General features: G+C 46.2%; 1 protein-coding gene across 1 annotated transcript; it reads left to right on the forward strand.

Moving 5' to 3' along the window:
- The first annotated feature begins 705 nt into the window (after window positions 1-705).
- Window positions 706-21,641, forward strand: Med17 (mediator complex subunit 17). The gene is made up of 12 exons (XM_052189091.1): window positions 706-958; window positions 2,595-2,761; window positions 4,262-4,481; window positions 6,178-6,314; window positions 6,393-6,477; window positions 8,156-8,308; window positions 8,943-9,073; window positions 10,073-10,257; window positions 13,247-13,384; window positions 14,875-14,992; window positions 19,702-19,861; window positions 20,556-21,641. The coding sequence occupies exons 1-12, from the start codon at window positions 715-717 to the stop codon at window positions 20,765-20,767; spliced, it is 1,950 nt and encodes a 649-aa protein (XP_052045051.1). The 5' UTR covers window positions 706-714; the 3' UTR covers window positions 20,768-21,641.
- The last annotated feature ends 293 nt before the right edge of the window (window positions 21,642-21,934 follow it).

Here is a 21,934-nt window from a genome sequence, read left to right on the forward strand (position 1 = left end):
TGCAGTCGGGATGGTAGCGCTGCTCGCTGCGTGACTCAGACTTTTTGCTGGAGGAAGCAGCTCCATCAGCAGACACTCCAACAGCTGCGAATTATGGTGAAACCACCGTCCTCAGTGCCTTTGTGAGTGCTTACATAAGTGTTCAGCCCTTACTTGTGACGGTACGTACGTCTTCATCGTTAAATTCACTGAGTGTAAAATCACCTAGAGGAGACACCTCTAGGTTCCCAGAGAGCTTTAACTAGGAAGTGAAAATCTACCCACAAAGTGAGTGGACGCATCCCAGCCTGAATCAACGGGAGTGAGTGGTGTGATGTGTACGCTGCGTGTCTCAATAACCAATCAACAAACTAATCAGGTCAACAAGAAATAAGCTACTTCAAAAACCAAGCAACCAACTAAACAAAATTACAACGCCCAGCGTGTCTACGTAAAACCATCTCACCCCACTTTCCCGGCTGCGGCTGAGCCACGGTCAGCCGGAAGCTTCCGGCTCCCGCGTGCAGCCTACAGGAAGTGTCCGGGCAGGGGCTCCTCGGCGCCTGCTCATAGCGTTCCGCGAGACGCTGCGCGGAGCATTGTGGGGCAGCGGTGGGTGGTTGGCTTCCTCCCGGCCCGCCGCGTCGGGCTTTCGGGGAGCTCGGCGTCCAGCCTTCTGTGTCCGCGCTCGCTTCTGAGTTTTCCCCGGCGAGTCGCCCGCAGGCCGCCGCCAGCATGTCGGGGGTGCGAGCTGTGCGCATCAGCATCGAGTCGGCCTGCGAGAAGCAGGTGCAGGAGGTGGGCCTCGATGGCACCGAGACGTACCTGCAGCCGCTGTCTATGTCGCAGAACCTGGCGCGCCTGGCGCAGCGCATCGACTTCAGCCAGGGCTCCGGCTCTGAAGAGGAGGAGGCGGCGGGGCCGGACGGCGACGCGCCGGACTGGGCGGGCGCGGGGGCCGACCAGGACGACGAGGAGGGTGAGGCTTCGCCCGGGCTGCTGGCTCTGCCCCAGGGGCTCCCCTAGGGGTAGAGTTTTGTGGAGGGTGGGCCTGAGCCGAGCAGCCCCCCTTACAATGACAAGTATTGACAGCGGTGGGAAGGCCGACCTAGTAGGGACTCGGGGTCGAACAGCTTTGGGGGGTGATTTTAGGTGTAGACAGGTGATGCTTAAAGGTGACCACTGAAACTTTGAGATGAATGAATTACAAGGAAACAAAACTGAAAGAGGGGAATTTGGAGAATTCCAGACTAGATTTTGGATACTCCTTATTATCCAAGAAACAAAATTTGTAACCACGGTTTTTGATTTCGTGATGTGACAGAGTCGGTTTAAGTGGGGATGTTCGTGTCTAGTGTGGTAGGTAATTCGCCAGGCAGAGGCAGTCAGATTTATGAAAAGCGTGAGCTAATAAACACCATCTCAGTAAATAAATAAAAATTTAAATGTAGTTTTCATAAGTTTGGCATTGGGGATTGGAGAGATGGCTTGGCAGTTAAGATTACTGACTGCTCTTCCAGAGGTCCTGAGTTCAATTTCCAGCAACCACACGGCGGCTCACAATCATCTGTAAGGCTCATCTGTAACCATCTGTAATGGAATCCAATGCCCTTTTCTTTCTGGTGTGTCTGAAGAGAGCAACAGAATACTCATATCCATTAAATAAATAAATCTTAGAAAATAAAAACAAACCAACATTGTTATTACCCAGTGTTGGAAAGGCAGATCAGCTCAGTAGTTTTAAATGCAAATTTCTAAATGTGTATTCCATTTGATCCATGAAATCCTCCACCCCCAGAAAGAACTGTAGAGCAGAAGTGTGTATTGAGATCCAGTACTGACTTCATTAGGAACATTTGACCTGTCTATTAAGTGACAGGCTTAAATGGCGTGCTTCCTGGCTTCCAAATGTCTTGAGGTGTGTGAAAGAATAAGTAGGTCCTATATGCTGGATGAGGTATCGTTAGGACAAAGCAGTGGGAGGAACAGGCAAGTAACAGTATGTGTTAAATTATCGGGGAAAGCTGTGGAAGGGTTCACCCAACTGTTAGTAACTGTTATGTCTCAGGAGGGAGGAGAGTCAGGACTGAGATTAAAAGAAAACTTTTGACTTTCACTCCCTGATCCTTTATCGCAAACTCTGTAGAGTGAACATGCATTAAAAATTGACTAAAAGGAAGATGTGATCCCTTCATGGAGCCAATAGTAATGCTGGTGTTGTAGGCCATTTGGGGCTTTGCCCGTTGTTTTGCAGTTCAGGAATTCACTACAATTACTCAAGTTCTAAATGTTGAAAGGAAGCAGGTTATTTTAAAGGCTTGCTTGGGGCTGGGGATATAGTTCAGTGCTTAGCTGGGATGAATGAAGCACTAGGTTCAGAAAGGTTTGAGGGCCTCCCTACGATATAATGAAGCTTTGGCCTGTGGGAATTAGACTGGATTTGTTAGGTGTTAACAGATCAAGATAGGGTATGATAAGGAGGTGAAGGAAAGCAGTTTGGAAGGGAACTCATGTCTCCTTTTCACACTTTTAAACCTTTAAATGAGCCTTCTTCTGTCTTGTATTCAATGTAACCAGTACACATGTGCTTCTGTTTTTCTTTTCTGTTTTTTTAGGATTGGTGAGATTCCAGCCCTCTCTGTGGCCTTGGGACTCAGTGAGGAACAACTTGCGAAGTGCCCTCACGGAGATGTGTGTTCTCTATGATGTCCTCAGTATTGTCAGGGACAAAAAGTTCATGGCTCTGGACCCCGTCTCTCAGGATGCGCTTCCTCCCAAACAGGTACGTGTGCCCTTTAACTGAACGTCTTTCCTCTAGTCCCAGGACCGGTGTTTGGTTGTGTGCATTTCGCTCCCTTTTACTTTGTTGAAGAATTAAATCCACGAGCTCGAGCAGTGGCTCCGTGATTAAGAACACATCCTTGCTGCACATGACCTGAGTTCGAGTCTTAGTGCCACATCAGGCAGCTGGAGCCTGCCTGTAGCTCCAGCTTCAGGGGCTCTGACGCCCCTCCGCCCTCTCCATACGCTCACACACATGTGCACTAATAAAGTATCATTAGTATAGGAAAAAGCGCTTTGCAGATGAGGATTATCTTTGAATCAGGCTCCTTATGTAGATAAAGAATGAGGGTGGCCTCTCTCCATGCAGGTACTAACCAGGCCTGACCAGCTAGTTCCTCAGCTAGTCTGAGGCCAGGTGAGGTGGTGGGAATTCGGAGTAGTGTGATTGGAGAAGGCTGGGGTCTTATTGTGAAACTTAACTCCTGCAAAAATCTTTCGCTTTGTTTTTGGACACACTCAACTGTTAGAAAACTTGCACTGGTTAGACTTGTCACTTGGGAGTGCAGCTACTCAGTGACCCTCAGAACTGGTGGCTGTACACACAGTCTGCAGTGAGTCAGTGAGTGTAGTTAAGGCAGTGCTGCGGACTGACCACAGTCACAGTTTCAAAAGTCCTGGAGGTCCCTACTGGTCTTAGGGCAGTTGTCAGCTCAGTGTTGATCTGAGCCATGTAGGTGCTAGTTTCTGCAGAGTTTGCATCTAAGCACGGGTTTGGAATGTAACGCAAAGCATGGGTGTCACAGAAAGGCATGCACAGGGTGGGAGCTGGGAGGGTAAGGACAGGGCCTGGGCCTAGTCCACCCCAGGAGGTGGATTGCTGAGTTCTAGTTCTGGGCCACTGTGGTATTTTGGCTTAAGGTCATTTTGTAAGCTTGCCAAGGAACAGGTTACATTTGTTTAAAAAAAGTTCTGCAAGGGAATTTTTTTTTAAGTCTTGGTATTTTACTTCCCCATCTGCTCATTTTTCTTCTACATTTATTCATTATGTTTTTGTGTATGTATTTGTGTGAGTATGTGCGAGTGTGGATGTCAGAGGTTACCTTAAATAGCTTTCTCAGTTCTCTCTGAATTTTTATATTTTTGAGTCAGTTTCTCTTTCTGAAGGTAAAATTCACTTGTTGACCTGATTGACTGGCCAGCACACCTCCAGAATTGTCCTTCCCTGGGACTGGGAGGCCAGGGGCGTGTTGCTGCACTGGGTTTGAATGTGGGTGCTGGGCATGGAACTCAGCAGGCCTCATGCTTGCTTGGCAACTGTCATCACCCTTCGTGTGTATGTGTGTGTGTGTGTGTGTGTGTGTGTGTGTGTGTGTGTGTAATCACAACTTTTCTTCCATGTAAAACACTTGCTGCTTGAGAAAATAATGTAGTTTTAAAATTATCTAAAATATGTTGGAACTCATTTTTGATAGAAAACATGCTACATTATTTTTGGTAGAGTCCACAGACGCTGCAGCTGATCTCCAAGAAGAAGTCTCTCGCTGGGGCAGCTCAGATCCTACTGAAGGGGGCAGAGAGGCTGACCAAGTCGGTGGCCGAGAACCAGGAAAACAAGCTGCAGCGGGACTTCAACTCCGAGCTCCTGAGACTGCGGCAGCACTGGAAACTGAGGAAGGTGGGAGACAAGATCCTGGGTGACCTGAGCTACAGAAGTGCAGGTACAGATGTCTGACCAAAGGAACTGCTTTGTGTGATGGCGCCTAGCCTCCTGCCAGGATCGGTTCTCAGCTCCCTGTTGGACATATTTAATGTCTTTACCCGTAAGCCAAAACCATTCTTGGCGGAGCCAGGTGTCACACATCTGGAGTCCTAACACTCAGTCTGAGGCTGGAGAGTCAAGAGTTCAAGGCCAACTTTGCCTATAAGAGACTCTATCTTGAAAGACCCCAGACAGTCCAATCTTACTGTAGTAACTACATCCCCAGGATGCTTGAAAATGGTAGTAGAGATGTTGAAGACTCCTTGAACCAAAATCATGCTGTTACTTAACACATTCTGGGGTCAGTGTCCCAGCACTGATGTGAGTCCCACTGCAAGATCAATTAGTGCTTTCTGGTTCTAGACATTGTAACTTCTTCCTTCCTTCCTTCCTTCCTTCCTTCCTTCCTTCCTTCCTTCTTCCCTCCCTCCTTCCTTCCCTCCCTTCCTTCCTTCCTTCCTTCCTTCCTTTCTTTCTTTCTTTCTTTTTTCCCTAAAACAGGGTTTCTCTGTATAGCCCTGGCTATCCTGGAACTCACTCTGTAGACCAGGCTGGCCTCGAACTCAGAAATCCACTTGCCTTTGTCTCTCAAGTGCTAGGATTAAAGGTGTGCACCACCACTGCCCAGCTGACATTGTAACTTCTTTCCCCAAAATAATTATGTACAAATACTTAATTGCTCTTTGGCTGATTCCTTGAGATTATGGAAGAGTTTGTTTGCGCTCTTTAATTGTAAGATGATCCTGAATATCTTGTTACAGGCATTGCACTTAACCATCCACTAATGTAACTGTTCCTTAGATTTCTGACCTGCATAGCCCTGCTGCACATCAAAGTTGAGGAGCTGGCTGGAAATAGCACTGGGAGTGCTGTGGGTTTGTCTTTCTGATGCCGAATTCATTTTATCAAAACTCCAAGAGAATCGTGTGTGGTCTGTAGAGGTCAGGTTACAGTGATGTCTTTGAGACAGGTGCAGGTGTGTGTCACCGTGCCCACCAAGTGTTATGTTGTTTGGTTTTATTTCTAGACAAGATCTCATTGTGTAGCTCTCCTTGGCCTAGAATTCCTTATGTAGACCAGGCTAGCCTCAAACTGTAGACTCACCTGTCTTCTCCCTTTCCTCTGCTTCCTTCTCTGGTTTGGCTCACCCAGCAGGACTGTTCGACCATCTCCCACTGGAGCCAAGCCTTAAATATTCTGCCTTGGAACTTTCTCTATTTTTTAAAGATTTATTTATTTATTATATGTAAGTACACTGTAGCTGTCTTCAGACACACCAGAAGAGGACATTAGATCTCATTATGGATGTTTGTGAGCCACCATGTAGTTGCTGGGATTTGAACTCAAGACCTTCAGGAGAACAGTCAGTGCTCTTAACCGCTGAGCCATCTCACCAGTCCCCTGAACTTTCTTTTGAATGTAGCTACTACAGTAAGACTGGTCTGTCGGGATTTTCAAGATAGGGTCTCATGTAGGCAATGTTGGCTTTGAACTCTTGACCCTCCCGCCTCAGCCTTCCAGTGCCTCCCACTTAGCATGCACATTTCCAGTGGAAAGAATTCATGTTTTAGTGGTGTGGGGATAGATGTTATATTTGATGTATTTGTTAAATTAATTTGTCACATTAATTATTTTAATCTTTAATACCCAATTAGGTTCTCTCTTTCCCCATCATGGTACCTTTGAAGTGATAAAGAATACAGACATTGACTTGGATAAGAAGATACCAGAAGATTACTGTCCTCTAGATGTCCAGATTCCCAGTGATTTAGAGGGGTCTGCTTATATCAAGGTACTGATTAGTGTTTTTTAAGTTATTTCTTGGCAGTTACCCTGAAGCTACTTTGCTAATGTTTTTCATGTTGTCTAGGTTTCTATTCAGAAACAGGCTCCAGACATTGGTGATCTCGGCACAGTTAACCTTTTTAAGAGACCTTTGCCCAAATCCAAGCCAGGTATGTCATGGTGTCTACACTCCATTCTAGACTCACATACCCAGTAAGCCAGATGAAAAGAGAGAGGAAAAGAGACCTTTGGTGTGAAAACAATAGGAAGTTGGCTGTTATTGAAGATGTCTTAAGCAGTGAGGGTTAAGAGAAGGAGAATGCTCAGAAAGAAAGATACCCCAGAGCATGGATGTGGGTTTCTCAAAGAGCTGCTATCAGTTTTTGGTGCTTTGAGACAATCTTTGACTTTAAACTCATAGTCCTTCTGCCTTGGCCTTCTACATGCTGGAGTTACAGGCATGAAATGCTATGCTTGCTTCTGGAAACGTACCTCTTATTAAAAATACGGCACTAGTGAATAGCTACATATTTTTGTAGGTTGAAGTATACTAGGTGTCTCTGTGTAGAAGAAGATGTTCAACTCCTCCAAGGCTGGGAATGTCACGGGGAGTGGAGACACCAGGAGTATAGAGGTTGGGGAGGCTGCTATGAAGCACTCACTGTCTGTGGGCAGGGCCAGCCGTGCACTCAGCACCCTGCCTGTGCTTACCTGCTGTGCGCTTGTGCCAGACTGCACCCCATCATTCCGTTGTGGGTGGGTGAGGGGTTCATGAGGCCTCATTACTGAGGGACTGCGGGCGCTAATGGTTTCTAGGCAAGGTGATGCAGAGAGGAGTCCCTGCAGGCAATACAGCCAGCATCAGAATGAAACAGACGAGCTAAGACTGAAACTGTTCAGCTTGACACCACTGCTTCAGACTTCTAGAATCTGACACCGGGCAGTTTATTTTAGCCATATTTAAGTACAGCACACTCTTGGAAAAAAGAGTTTTCTGATGACAATTAACTCAGTGTCATGTGTGCAACAAAGCTTAAGACATGTTTACATTGACATTCTTTACAAGTACATATGGCTTCTTTCTTAAAGATGGGTACTGTTGACTCAGAAATAGTACCCAAGATTTAAGGTCTAGGGAGCTTGACTGAGGTAAATATGCCTGTAGGTGTCAGGATTTACCTGGCCCTAGGTTAACAGTAGTCTTTTAGGCGGTTGTAAAACAAAAGTGACATCTCATAAGGATGTGTTTAATGTTTAATGGACTTAAAAACGTTTAAGGTTTAGGGGGAGAGGGTCTGGGATAGATGAACAGATTCTAGAGTACACGGGCGGAGCCTGGCTCTGTGGGCAGGTAGCACAGGACCACGAGGTTGTAAAGTATATCCTGTCCGAGCACTGCAGGAGGAAGGCAGATGAGCAGCTTCCTCTGAAGACCTGAGCTGCATGGTTAACTTCTCATGGATTTTCCAGGCTTTGTCTGTGTTCCCCTGGCCCTCAGGCCTCTAAGGTGCAGCCGCTGATTAGCTGCTTATGTTTCTATAAACAACCTCACACTCTTGTGCGCAGCCACAAACTGACAATCGCAGGCACGCGCACACACACACGCATGCACTCACTCATGCAGGCACACAGGAAGGAGGTTTTGGAAGAAGAGTTAGAGTAGGAAAGGGAAGGGATGAGAGGGAGACAGGTAAGAGTGACCCAAAGCTTGCTTGCATGTGAGGTGGTGGCGACTGTGAACAGGGTTACAGCAGTACCCTGAAGCTGTGATGTAAAGGGAGGTCACTGTCCACGCAGCTGTGGACATGCTCTGTGGACACGGCTTTGTACACTGCCTCTGTCTTCCAGGTTCCCCACACTGGCAGACGAAACTCGAAGCAGCACAAAATGTTCTTCTTTGTAAGGAGATCTTTGCTCAGCTCTCTCGGGAAGCCGTTCAGATTAAGTCTCAGATCCCTCACATTGTGGTGAAAAACCAGATCATCTCTCAGCCCTTCCCAAGTGAGTCAGGCGGCCTGCTGGGACGGCAGGCAGGACTTGATGGCCTGGGTGTGCCGGAAGAGTGGGCTCAGGACGCGAGCCGGCCGTGCTGCCCGCTCTGCTCTGGGACACCTTGGGCTGGCATGGCATATGTTAAAAATTGTAGTGCTGTAGCTTCAGTCAGCAGCAGTGCTTTGACAGTGGTATTTCTTTCAAGGATACTTGACTTTTCTAAATGAGGTACCAACTTACAAAAAGAAATAGAATGTTCCTAATTTGTAGAAATGAAGCTTTTGTTGAGAAGCAGTCCAGGCTATCTAGAAATGAGCTGTCGGCGGCTGTATGCCTACTAGTGTAGGCTGAGACATGAGCAGCTCTGCCCCAGGCCTTTATGAGCATGGAGGAGGGCCTGGCCGAACTAGATCAACTTCTTGTTGATCCCAGTCATCCGCAGTCACAGCTCAGTGTCAGAGCCACGGTATAGTCTGTGGAATATTAACCGTCCGTTGTCCAAGCCTGTGAGATGTGACCATGTTAGGTAAGGGAGGCCATGTGAGGAGAGGCGCTCACATCAGGCCTGCTGTTCACTTGAGAGTCTTGAGAATGCGCTCTGAGTGACATGACTTATCTGCATCTGTCCTGCCTCTCTACACAGGCTTGCAGTTGTCCATTTCTCTGTGCCACTCCTCAGATGATAAGAAGTCCCAGAAAAGTGCCACAGAGAAGCCTGGTCAGGAGGATCACCTCTACGTCCTGGAGCACAACTTACACCTGCTGATCAGAGAGGTACCAACCAGTGAGGTTCTGCGGTGTGAGCACAGCAGAGCGGAAACAGACCCTCCATGATGCTCGGGACCTGGCGGCCCTGGTGCCCCTGCCTGGTTGAAAGGCCAGAAATAACCAGTCCATGGCCTTGCTCCCACAGTGTCTTGTAGCACTAGGCACACACAGCGAGTTCTGGAGTTGCCGTGGGAAGCACGCCACTGTATGGAGGAGGCTGCTCTGGGGGAGGCCAAGCTGCGCAGCATCGGGTTTGGACACACCATAGAGGCTTATATTCCAGCAAGCCGGTGTGTTAGGATTTTTACACTGAGGATTTCCCTCAGGGCTGAACTCTTACTTAGGATGGGTGAGGCTCCCAGTTCAGCCCCACTATTACATGTTTCTTGGGGTTCTGCCAGGTAGTCTAGTACAGTTGATTAACTGTCTGATCATGATATGAGATGAGACTTAATGAAGAATACTTTGTAATTTAAACTTTCAGAATAAAAATTGTAGTTCAAAGGAGCCCACCTCCTTAGAGACTTGAATCACACGTATGGTCGCACTCAGTGCGTTTATCTCTGTGTCAGGGTGATTGTGGTGATGGTGGTCTGGGGACCGAATCTCACTATGTAGCCCTGGCTACCTTGCAACACACGTGTAGTAGACCAGGCTGGTGTCGGCCTCCTCAGAACTAACATTAAAGGCATTGCTGTCACATCTGGCAAGATTACTTTTTACTTATTACTTTTATTATTTCCAAAAATAATTTGAACCAAGCTTTTCTTTCTTTTTTTTTCTTTTTTGGTTTTTCGAGACAGGGTTTCTCTGTGTAGTCCTGACTGTCCAGGAACTTACTCTGTAGAGCAGGCTGGCCTCGAACTCAGAAATCTGCCTGCTTCTGCCTCCCAAGAGCTGGGATTACAGGCGTGCACTACCACTGCCAGGCTGAATGGGTGTCCTGTTTATTACACGGGTGCGGATTGTTAAAAGTGACTTGTGGTTTGTTTTGTTTTTTGTCAGTTTCACAAACAGACCTTGAGTTCAGTCGTGATGCCACACCCAGCGAGTGCTCCCTTTGGCCACAAGAGGATGAGACTCTCAGGTCCTCAAGCTTTTGATAAAAATGAAATTAATTCAATACAGTCCACAGAAGGGCTCCTAGAAAAAATAATTAAACAAGCAAAGCATATTTTTCTAAGGAGCAGGTAAGGATGAAGAAAGTTACTGTTTTTCTGTGAAATGGAGTCCTTTTCCTGTCCTCTCTGTATTAATTTTGGGTTCATGTTAGCAGAAAGTGGCTAAGAGAAAAATGTTGGTGACAGACTGGGTCTAGTCCAGTTGAGGGGTGTGGAGGGGGCTGGGAAGGGTGTTAGGGGTGCAGATCCTGCTGTCTAGCTGAATTGCTCTGTTTTTAACACTACCCAGAACCTGTACAGACCTGGTTGATAGCCAGGAAAAAGACTTCCCTCCTTTGTATTTTGTGTATTGTGTTTTGTTTGGAAACCCTTATCCCACATTGACTTAATTGTTACTTGGAGCTGATAACAATGAAGCCCTTTTTTTCTTTCTTAATGTTGAGCTGGTTGAGACTTTGATAATTTTGTTAGTTTGCTCTGCTAAAACTAACAGCCCGAGGCTGTGTTAGCCCAAAAGTGCTGTGTGTTTTGTTTTGAGTAGCCCCATCCCTGAACTGAGAGAGACCTTGTTTGTACCTGTCTTTGCTAGTAAAGGTGTGTGCTGCTGCCACACCCTTTCATCCCCTGTTCTCTCTCACCAGTCTTTGAAGCCTGGCTGGCCCAAATGAGAGGGAAGTGCATCTTGCTGTGTTAACTCTGTCCTCTTTCAGTGCTGACCCTGGTGAGGAGGTCTGAAGGTTCTGTAGCGTTGTCATTTAGCAGGTGACACTGCTCGTGGATGTCTTGTTTTCATTGACTTCTTACACTTGTCATGCTGATGCTATCTAGAGGTGCCAGAATAGGTTTATTTTCACTGCTGATTAAAATATTAAATGGCAGGAGGGCAGGAGAGATGGCTCAGTAGCTAAGAACACTGGTTGCTCTTCCAGAGGACCTGGGTTCAATTCCTAGTACCCACATGACAGTCCACAACTGTCTGTAACTCCAGTTCCAGAGGATCTGATGCTCTTACTCAGACATACATGCAGGCAAAACTCCAGTACACATAAAATAAGTAAATAAATAAATACTAAACAGCATGAACGTATTACCAGAAATCTTGAGGGGGTCCCAGCAGAGCCATCTAGTGTGGTACGTAGAAATCGGGGTCCTCTTACGATTAAAACAGTTTAGGAGAGTTTGAAAGGGAATGCTCAGGGCAGGCAAGCTGTGAGTCTCCCAGCTGCCTGGGACGAAGGAGGAGAGGAAAAAGAGGGAACACTGCTGTTCAGCTTGAGTGTAGGCAGTGAGAGGTCAGGGCGTCACAAAAGAGCAGGGAAACCCCAAATGCTTGTGAGGAAGCTAAAAGCACACCCAGCTTTTGCCAGCACCAGGGGGTGGGGGCAGATGAAGAAAAAAACATTACATCTGCTGAGTCGGCCTAAAAAAGATGGGTAGACCTAGCTGAGCCTCAGATTTTGTAGTAACTCCTGGGGACTACACCAGGTGGAAGAAACTCTGGGAAAGCACACAATATTTTAAGGTAAACCTGCCTTCCTAGGAGTGATCTAGCCAGCTCCCTCATCTGCCCTGCTTGATTGACCTTTCAGGAAAGAGACAAGGCCTGTCTTCTATAGGCAGACTCCATTCTTTACCATGGTTTGTTAGAATATTGGCTTACTGTCCCCGCAGGAATAGAAACTTAGGTCCTTGAGCTTTTAGGAAAGTAAATTAGGAAGACGCTTCAGAGTACTGGTGGTGCACTGGAAGAAAGGGAGAGCGGGGTGGGAGATGGGTTTGAGCTTGGCCTTGCACTGCAGGTTCGTGGCCCGTCAGATTCTCCTGCATCACTGTGCCCAGGTCACTGTGCATAGATACAGAAGCCAAGCCTTGGGAAAGAATGAGTAACTTGTGCAGAGGTATTCTAGAGCTACCCCAGTGGTGTATTGGTCAGGCTCTGCCTTCCTCATGGGCTTCAGGGATAAATGCTGTCAGTGGGAATGTATTGTCACCTTAAAAGTTCTCACTGACTGTAAAGTGAAACTCTTTGAAATATGTGAGAAGTATAGGACTGAGAAAGAAGTGTCTTTAGAATCATTACTGATCTTAAACAGTACCTAGATCTCAGAGGTAGGAAAGCTTTAAAATGTAGTAACCACCCCCCCACACCCATTTATAGAAATAATGGACTTGTGTGCGAAATGTATAGTGAGGAGGCATTTCGTGTGTGTGCTGCCACACCTGAGGATCATGAAGTTTTGGGTTTTGTTGTTGTTGTTATTTTGTTTTGAGTCAGGGTCTTTCTAGGAGGTCCTGGCTCTCCTGGAACTTGCTATGTAGACCATTAGTTCCAGGCAAAGCTGGGACTACACAGGGATAGATTGCTTCAAAGCAAAATAAATAAACCCAACCAAAAAATAAAAGCCAGTGCCTGCCAGACACACAGGACTGCATGCATGGTTTCAGATGTTCATGTGTAGCGAGCATTGCTGACTTTCTTTTTTGTTTGTTTGTATTTTGTTTTTTCCAAAACAGGGTTTCTCTGTGCAGCCTTGGCTGTCTTAGAACTCACTCTGTAGTCCAGGCTAGCCTCGAACTCAGAAATTCACCTGCCTCTGCCTCCCAAGTGCTGGGATTACAGGTGTGTGCTGCCTCTGCCTGGCTTATTGCTGAGTTTCTTGACAGGTGATGTTTGGATTGTGCCCAAGTCTTTCATTCCCTTAATTATGATTTATTCCAGGTGTGGGTATGACCCAGTCACTTGTTACCAAACATCACTAATATCCGGGTGCATATCAGCTTAGTACCTGGGGGGTGCCTTACCTGTGTGGAATGAGCTTTCATGAGCAGGACAGGATGAATGAGGTGGTCTGAGTGTGGGTTGTGGTACAAAGCTATGACCGGCGTAGCAGTGGGTGTGCAAGGGCTCCTGGGACCAGCTCATGTCCAGAACCTTCACCTTTCAAATGGTGTGGGGTTGGAAAGTAGGCAAAATTACATAATCTTCAGATATTTGTAAAATTGATAGTAATTTCAATCCTTTCATTCTGTATGATGATTTTTACATTTTCTTTTAAAGGACTGCTGCAACCATTGACAGCTTGGCAAGTCGCATTGAGGACCCCCAGATTCAGGCTCACTGGTCAAACATCAATGATGTGTATGAGTCTAGCGTAAAAGTTTTAATCACATCTCAGGGTTATGAACAGATCTGCAAGTAAGTATCACCAGTAAGTCACGCAGACAGCTTGCTGAGGAGCTGTGTGTCCTTCTCCAAGGGATTCTATAAGCCTTGGGCTTTTTATTTGTTTTGGGCCATGAGTGTCTATAAATTATATCACCTGTAACGTGTTTGCAAACACAAGAGGTAAGGGGCTGAGAGATGGCTGAGTGAAGTTTTCTTCCAGAGGATCGTTCCCTAGCAACCAAATCAGGTGGCTCACAGCTGCCTGTAATTCCAGCTCCAGGGAATCTGAGATTCTCTTCTGACCTCCAGGGGCACCTGCACATATGTGGCATCCATGCACACATCTTCTAAAAGCCACATAAATCTCAGGTTTACAGTTTCGTTTTGGGCTGTATTCACAGCTATCCCTGGCCGCCTGTGGGCTGAGTAGATCCCCACCGGAGCGGAAAGCTTGCGACGACACTCGCCAGGCTGGAGCCAGTTCCTGCCTAGAGCATGTGCACTCTGTTGTGTCAGGAGTGAGAGGACCATGCACACCATCCACGCCTGCACTCAGCCTAGTGTGCTGAGGGTCGTCTGAATTTGTAGTTCTCTCCTGACCTGGTGTTGTCCTTGGTGCTGAGCCATTGGCTGATGATTGTGCCTGTAAACCAGGTTGACTGTTGTGTGTCTGTGGAAGGCAGCATCGTCCTGTCCCAGCATTCTTAGTCAGCTCAGAATGCTTGCATGGCATTTATAAAACAGCTGGGTGCGCTGGTACACACCTCCAATCCCAGAGCTTGGGAGGTCAAGGCCAGACCGGGCTTTACAAAACAAGATCCCGTCTTTAAAACCGGTAGTGAAAAGGCCCAGCTGCCTCTCCAGGCTCTGCAAGGGCTTAGATGCTTTATTTAAGACAGAGCAAACTGGTCACCATGAACAAAGCACTGTGACATACAAAGTCCCTCCCTTGTGAAGGAAGAGCAGAAGATTCAGGCAGTACTGATTTTCAGTGAGTGAACAAGTGTAAGACCAGATGCGGGAAATCTGCGATGGACAGGAGCTAAGCCTGTGTGTTTTACATCTATTTCCTTTTCTGGGGGCTGGTGTGCATGCATACCATGCTACTTGTGCATGGACCCATCATTACAAAGGGTCAGAGGACAGTCTATAGAAGCTGGTTTTCTCCTTCCACAATTGGACCTAGTGCCTAGGATTGAACTCAGGGTTGGATGCAAGAGCCCTTACCTATATTTTAAATAAGAGCCAGGCCCACATAGCTTGCTACTTGGGAGTTGGGGATGCTGCTGTGTGCTTGTCCTGCTATGACAACCCTAAGGGAAGACTGACTAGCCTGCGGAGCAAGTGCCCAGTGCAGTCTGAGGAAGTCTCCCTTCGATTTCATTTGGTGGATGCTAAGAAACCACCCTCACCTGTGACATAAAAGTCGTCTTAGGCCTCAGAGCCATTGCATCTTTGTGCACGCTGCTAACCTTGTGTAGTGTCTCTCGGGACTGTACCAACTGAGTGTGCGTCTGCAGGTCCATCCAGCTGCAGTTGAACATAGGTGTGGAGCAGGTCCGCGTTGTGCACAGAGATGGACGGGTGATCACGTTGTCTCATCAGGAGCAGGAGCTACAGGACTTCCTTCTATCTCAGGTCGGTGGCACACTGTGCCTTGGTTGGAGTTTTGCCTTTGAGATAAGTCTCAATGTAGCTCAGCCTAGCCTGGAATGGATTGTGTAGCCTGGAATGGATTGTGTCCTCCTGGTTACTGGAATGCAGGAGTTCAACACATGCCTGGCCACACCTCTGGCCTCAAGTCCCTAGTTTCATTAATTGATGGAGGAACAGTCCGAGCAAGCAGTAGTTAGAATGGTTCCAGATGGAGAGACCCTTTTTTCTGCCCTGTCACTTACTTCCAGTAATAATCATAATGGCTCATAATCTGTCCTGTTTTTATTTGCACTAATGTTGGGGTATAGACCTTCTCCAGGAAGGGGGAGCTATTAGCCCAAGGAAGGCAGAGAGAGGAAGACACATGCAGACTACGGCAGCCATCATCCTATAAACATAGCCATTAGACATCCTATACACACAGCCATTAGACATCCTATATACACACAGCCATTAGACATCCTACATACACAGCCATTAGACATCCTATACACACAGCCATTAGACATCCTATATACACACAGCCATTAGACATCCTATACACACACAGCCATTAGACATCCTACACACACAGCCATTAGACATCCTATACACACAGCCATTAGACAGCCTACACACACAGCCGTTAGACATCCTATACACACAGCCATTAGACATCCTATATACACACAGCCATTAGACATCCTATACACACAGCCATTAGACATCCTATATACACACAGCCATTAGACATCCTATATACACACAGCCATTAGACATCCTACACACACAGCCGTTAGACATCCTATACACACAGCCATTAGACATCCTATATACACACAGCCATTAGACATCCTATACACACAGCCATTAGACATCCTATACACACAGCCATTAGACATCCTATATACACACAGCCATTAGACAGCCTACACACACAGCCATTAGACATCCTATATACACACAGCCATTAGACATCCTACACACACAGCCATTAGACATCCTATATGCACACAGCCATTAGACATCCTATATACACACAGCCATTAGACATCCTATACACACAGCCATTAGACATCCTACATACATAGCCGTTAGACATCCTATACACACAGCCATTAGATAGCCTATACACACAGCCATTAGACAGCCTATACACTCACAGTCATTAGACAGCCTATACACACAGCCATTAGACAGCCTATACACACACAGCCATTAGACAGCCTATACACACAGCCATTAGACAGCCTATACACACATAGCCATTAGACATCCTATACACACAGCCATTAGACAGCCTATACACACAGCCATTAGACATCCTATATACACACAGCCATTAGACATCCTATACACACAGCCGTTAGACATCCTATATACACATAGCCATTAGACATCCTATACACACAGCCATTAGACATCCTATACACACATAGCCATTAGACATCCTATATACACACAGCCATTAGACATCCTATATACACACAGCCATTAGACATCTTATACACACAGCCGTTAGACATCCTATATACACACAGCCATTAGACACCCTATACACACAGCCATTAGATAGCCTACATACACAGCCATTAGACATCCTATATACACACAGCCATTAGACATCCTATACACACAGCCATTAGACATCCTATACACACAGCCGTTAGACATCCTATATACACACAGCCATTAGACATCCTATACACACAGCCATTAGATAGCCTACATACACAGCCATTAGACATCCTATATACACACAGCCATTAGACATCCTATACACACAGCCATTAGACATCCTACATACACAGCCATTAGATATCCTACACACACAGCCATTAGACATCCTATATACACACAGCCATTAGACATCCTATACACACAGCCATTAGACAGCCTATACACACAGCCATTAGACATCCTATACACACAGCCATTAGACATCCTATACACACAGCCATTAGACAGCCTATACACACAGCCATTAGACATCCTATACACACACAGCCATTAGACAGCCTATACACACAGCCATTAGACAGCCTATACACACAGCCATTAGACATCCTATATACACACAGCCATTAGACATCCTATACACACAGCCATTAGACATCCTATATACACATAGCCATTAGACATCCTATACACACACAGCCATTAGACATCCTATATACACACAGCCATTAGACATCCTATACACACAGCCGTTAGACATCCTATATACACACAGCCATTAGACATCCTATACACACAGCCATTACACAGCCTACACACACAGCCATTAGACATCCTATATACACACAGCCATTAGACATCCTATACACACAGTCATTAGACATCCTATACACACAGCCATTAGACATCCTACACACACAGCCATTAGACATCCTATATACACACAGCCATTAGACATCCTACACACACAGCCATTAGACATCCTACACACACAGCCATTAGACATCCTATATACACACAGCCATTAGACATCCTACACACACAGCCATTAGACATCCTACACACACAGCCATTAGACATCCTATATACACACAGCCATTAGACATCCTATACACACAGCCATTAGACATCCTATACACACAGCCATTAGACATCCTATATACACACAGCCATTAGACATCCTATACACACAGCCATTAGACATCCTACATACACAGCCATTAGATATCCTACACACACAGCCATTAGACATCCTATATACACACAGCCATTAGACATCCTATACACACAGCCATTAGACAGCCTATACACACAGCCATTAGACATCCTATACACACAGCCATTAGACATCCTATACACACAGCCATTAGACAGCCTATACACACAGCCATTAGACATCCTATACACACACAGCCATTAGACAGCCTATACACACAGCCATTAGACAGCCTATACACACAGCCATTAGACATCCTATATACACACAGCCATTAGACATCCTATACACACAGCCATTAGACATCCTATATACACATAGCCATTAGACATCCTATACACACACAGCCATTAGACATCCTATATACACACAGCCATTAGACATCCTATACACACAGCCGTTAGACATCCTATATACACACAGCCATTAGACATCCTATACACACAGCCATTACACAGCCTACACACACAGCCATTAGACATCCTATATACACACAGCCATTAGACATCCTATACACACAGTCATTAGACATCCTATACACACAGCCATTAGACATCCTACACACACAGCCATTAGACATCCTATATACACACAGCCATTAGACATCCTACACACACAGCCATTAGACATCCTACACACACAGCCATTAGACATCCTATATACACACAGCCATTAGACATCCTACACACACAGCCATTAGACATCCTACACACACAGCCATTAGACATCCTATATACACACAGCCATTAGACATCCTATACACACAGCCATTAGACATCCTATACACACAGCCATTAGACATCCTATACACACAGCCATTAGACATCCTATATACACAGTCATTAAACATCCTATACACACAGCCATTAGACATCCTACACACACAGCCATTAGACATCCTATACACACAGCCGTTAGACACAGCAGGTGATTTTAAGTCTTCGGCTCTGGAAAGGATTGCTCCTGTGAAAGGACACTGGAAAGTGCTGGCTTCTAGTCCCTGTTCCACAGACTTGTTTGGTGACAGCGAAGTGCAAGAAGAGCAGTAGTTTGCCACCTTAAAGTTGGGATTAGCTAGTAAAGTGATGAACTGTGGCAGAAAAGGGAGGGGTTTTATGCTAATGTAATGATAATTATTCACACAAATTAAGAGCAAATATGCTAATACTTTCCTCCTGGTGTGGTTCTCTCATGGAAGATTTGCCTCTTTGATGCCAGGTAACCAGGTGCATCTGTGAGGGACACAGCTGACTCAGCCCCGTCAGTTGCATCCTAAGTGGCTTGGTTAGCTGAAGAGTACACACAGATGTATTGGAGTGTCTCAGAGAGAGTGGCATGTCTAGAGACCAAGGTCTGCAAGTGGACAGGGACCAGAGAAGCAGGGAGTGGCAGCGTTGCTGCCCTGGTGCTGCTGCCTTCACTGCTGGCTGCAGAGTTCACTCCACCAGGGGAGGAAGAAGACAGGCAATGCTGTCACTGAGGGTCAGCTGACCATGTGGGAGTGGGAGACCCAGCAGTCACTTAGTGGTGGCCTGAGGTCTTCTGGCCTTGAGGGATGTAATGTGGAACTTGACCAGATGAGCAGGTTTTTGTCACGAGCTCCAGCTAATCTAGCAAGCCTCTCAGGAACCAGTGTCCACCCGGAGGACAATCCTGACCCACGGTGTCCCTTACTATTCTGCTGGCTGCACTGGAGAGCCCTCAGTTTTGATAGGTCCATTACCTGAAGCCAGAGAAGAGTGAACTGATGTGAAGTCTCCCTAGCAGAGAGTGGGGCGACACTGTTTAAAGGGCAAATGGAAGATGCTTGGAGCACAGCAACTTCTGATGATACTCCACATGTATTGATCCAGACAGGAAGCGGCAGTGGCAGGCTGACAGCGGCAGACAGACAGCACTAGGCAGCCGCAGCTTCTGCAGTGGGAGGTGGGGTCTACCCTCCTCTCTAGTAGTCATGTCACACAGACTTTCTCACACCTAACAAGCTCCATCTGCTCATCAAAGTGTGCCCGCTATTCAGTCATCTTCTCATTCACAGATGTCACAGCACCAGGTGCATGCAGTTCAGCAGCTGGCCAAGGTTATGGGCTGGCAGGTCCTCAGCTTCAGTAATCATGTGGGTCTCGGGCCCATAGAGAGTATTGGCAACGCCTCGGCCATCACAGTGGCCTCGCCAAGTGGAGACTACGCTATTTCAGGTACTTTGCACTGCTCCAGTGGGAGGGAAATGGGAGGAAGTGCTTAGAAGTCTCCTTTCATTTATCTCTATATGAGTTAACATGTTTACACGGCTGTAGTGTGTATTTGAGTCTATGTGTGTATAAGTGGACACGGGCAGTCCCATCTCAGCTGTTTGGGGCTTGGCTTGCAGGCATAGGTTACCACACCTGGCACATGTTGCCTAATTTTTATAGGGCAAATCATAGTTTAAAAATATTTAAATCATCTTAGAGTATGGGTATGTGCAGAACTTTAGCATTTGAAGGTCTGACAAGATGTTTTAGCAGGAAGAAGCCCTTACCACCAAGCCTGATGGCCTGAGTTTGATCCCAGACCCCACACGGTTGTCAGAACTTCTGTCAATTGTCTGTTGACTTCTGACTTTCACACGTGCATACATATACACACATTTATACATATATATGCATAAAGTAATAAATAAATTTCGTATTTTGGAACTGAAACACTGCCCTTGATCTTACTATGTAGTCAGAACCAGCCTTGAACTCCTGATCCTGTAGACTGCACCTCCCAGGTGCAGGCCTAGGGCTGTGTACCTCTCATGGCCTGCTCTTGAGACGATTGTTTATGAGATCGACTAAGCTATTGGGCAGGTTTTCCGTCACTTTTTAAGTCACAGAGTGAATGGACTGATGTTGGTTTCCTCAATAGTTCGTAACGGACCTGAGAGCGGCAGCAAGATTATGGTTCAGTTTCCCCGTAACCAGTGCAAAGACCTTCCGAAAAGTGACGTTTTACAAGACAGCAAGTGGAGTCATCTCCGAGGACCATTCAAGGAGGTTCAGTGGAACAAGATGGAAGGCCGAAACTTCGTTTATAAGATGGAGCTGCTCATGTCTGCCCTGAGCCCCTGTCTGCTGTGATTTTCTCCAGAACAAGTTCCAGAAATACTGACCTGCGTGTTTGCAGAGCAGTTATAAGCACAAGGGAGAGATGTCTTCCATATAAGTACTGAGCGCAGACTCATGTGCACTGGTGCTCCAGTCTTTCACGGGAGCCCTGTTTAAAAGTTCCGTGTTTACCTTGCAGCTTGAATTCTCTCACTTTATAAGTGACAAGTACTTTGGAATGGAAAAATGTATGTACAGTTATAGTATGCAGTACGGAGAGATGTAAAATAGTACATTTTTTATACAGCTGACCTGAAAATATTACTAACTTAAGGGCTTGAATTTGCTTTTTTAAAAAAAATCCATCTTTAATGTTAACATAAACTTTGTGTTTAAAAAATCTCCAAGTATTTTGTGACTTTCTCATAACCCATATGAACTGTCGGAAACAGACGCTCCTGTTGTTTCTTTTAAGAATCACCTAAGAAGATCTTACAACACAGATTTACTGACCACGCCAGGCCCTGTCCCGGAAGTTCACCAAGGTCACTCACAGTAGTCTTCCCTAGTAGTTGGGGCTCCTGGGGTGTTCAGGATGTAAAGTACCTTTGTAGCTATCTTCTTCCTCACCTGGGTCTAAGTGAACAGGTTAAGAACTTCCCCAAAAAGCAGAGGAAACTAAAAAACATACCATGATACAGTCTGCTTCCCCTGTTAGTGGTCGCTGTCTTTGGCTATATAGAAAGTTCCATAGAGGGTTGGAGAGACGGCTCAGCGGTTAGAGCACTGACTGCTCTTCCGGAGGTCCTGAGTTCAAATCCCAGCAACCACATGGTGGCTCACAACCATCTGTAATGAGATCTGATGCCTTCTTCTGAGGTGTCTGAAGACAGCTACAGTGTATTCATAAGCATAAAATAAATAACTTAAAAAAAAGTTCCATAGAGCTGACTGCATCCACTTGAAATTTGACAAGTTGAGATATAAAGGAGATGCGCCCACTGTGACGGCTCATGCCTGTAATCTAGGACGGGGAGTTGAGGACAGGAAGATCAAGAGTTCAAGTTCAGCCTGATCTGCATGAGTTCCAGACCATCTGGGACTACGTAGGGAGAACCTGGTCTCAAGGTTAAAGAAACGAAAAAGAAAAGGGGGATGGGCTTTGAGGTCTCGTATGCTCAAGGTACACCCAGTGTGGTA

This window comes from Apodemus sylvaticus, chromosome 7 (assembly GCF_947179515.1).
Source record: "Apodemus sylvaticus chromosome 7, mApoSyl1.1, whole genome shotgun sequence".
NCBI lineage: Eukaryota > Metazoa > Chordata > Mammalia > Rodentia > Muridae > Apodemus > Apodemus sylvaticus.

Coding starts and splice junctions, on each gene's coding strand:
- Med17 (XM_052189091.1), top strand. CDS start 715: ATGTCGGGGGTGCGAGCTGTGCGCATCAGCATCGAGTCGGCCTGCGAG. Junction 6,315..6,392: donor AGGGGTCTGCTTATATCAAG/GTACTGATTAGT, acceptor CATGTTGTCTAG/GTTTCTATTCAGAAACAGGC. Junction 6,478..8,155: donor TTTGCCCAAATCCAAGCCAG/GTATGTCATGGT, acceptor TCTGTCTTCCAG/GTTCCCCACACTGGCAGACG.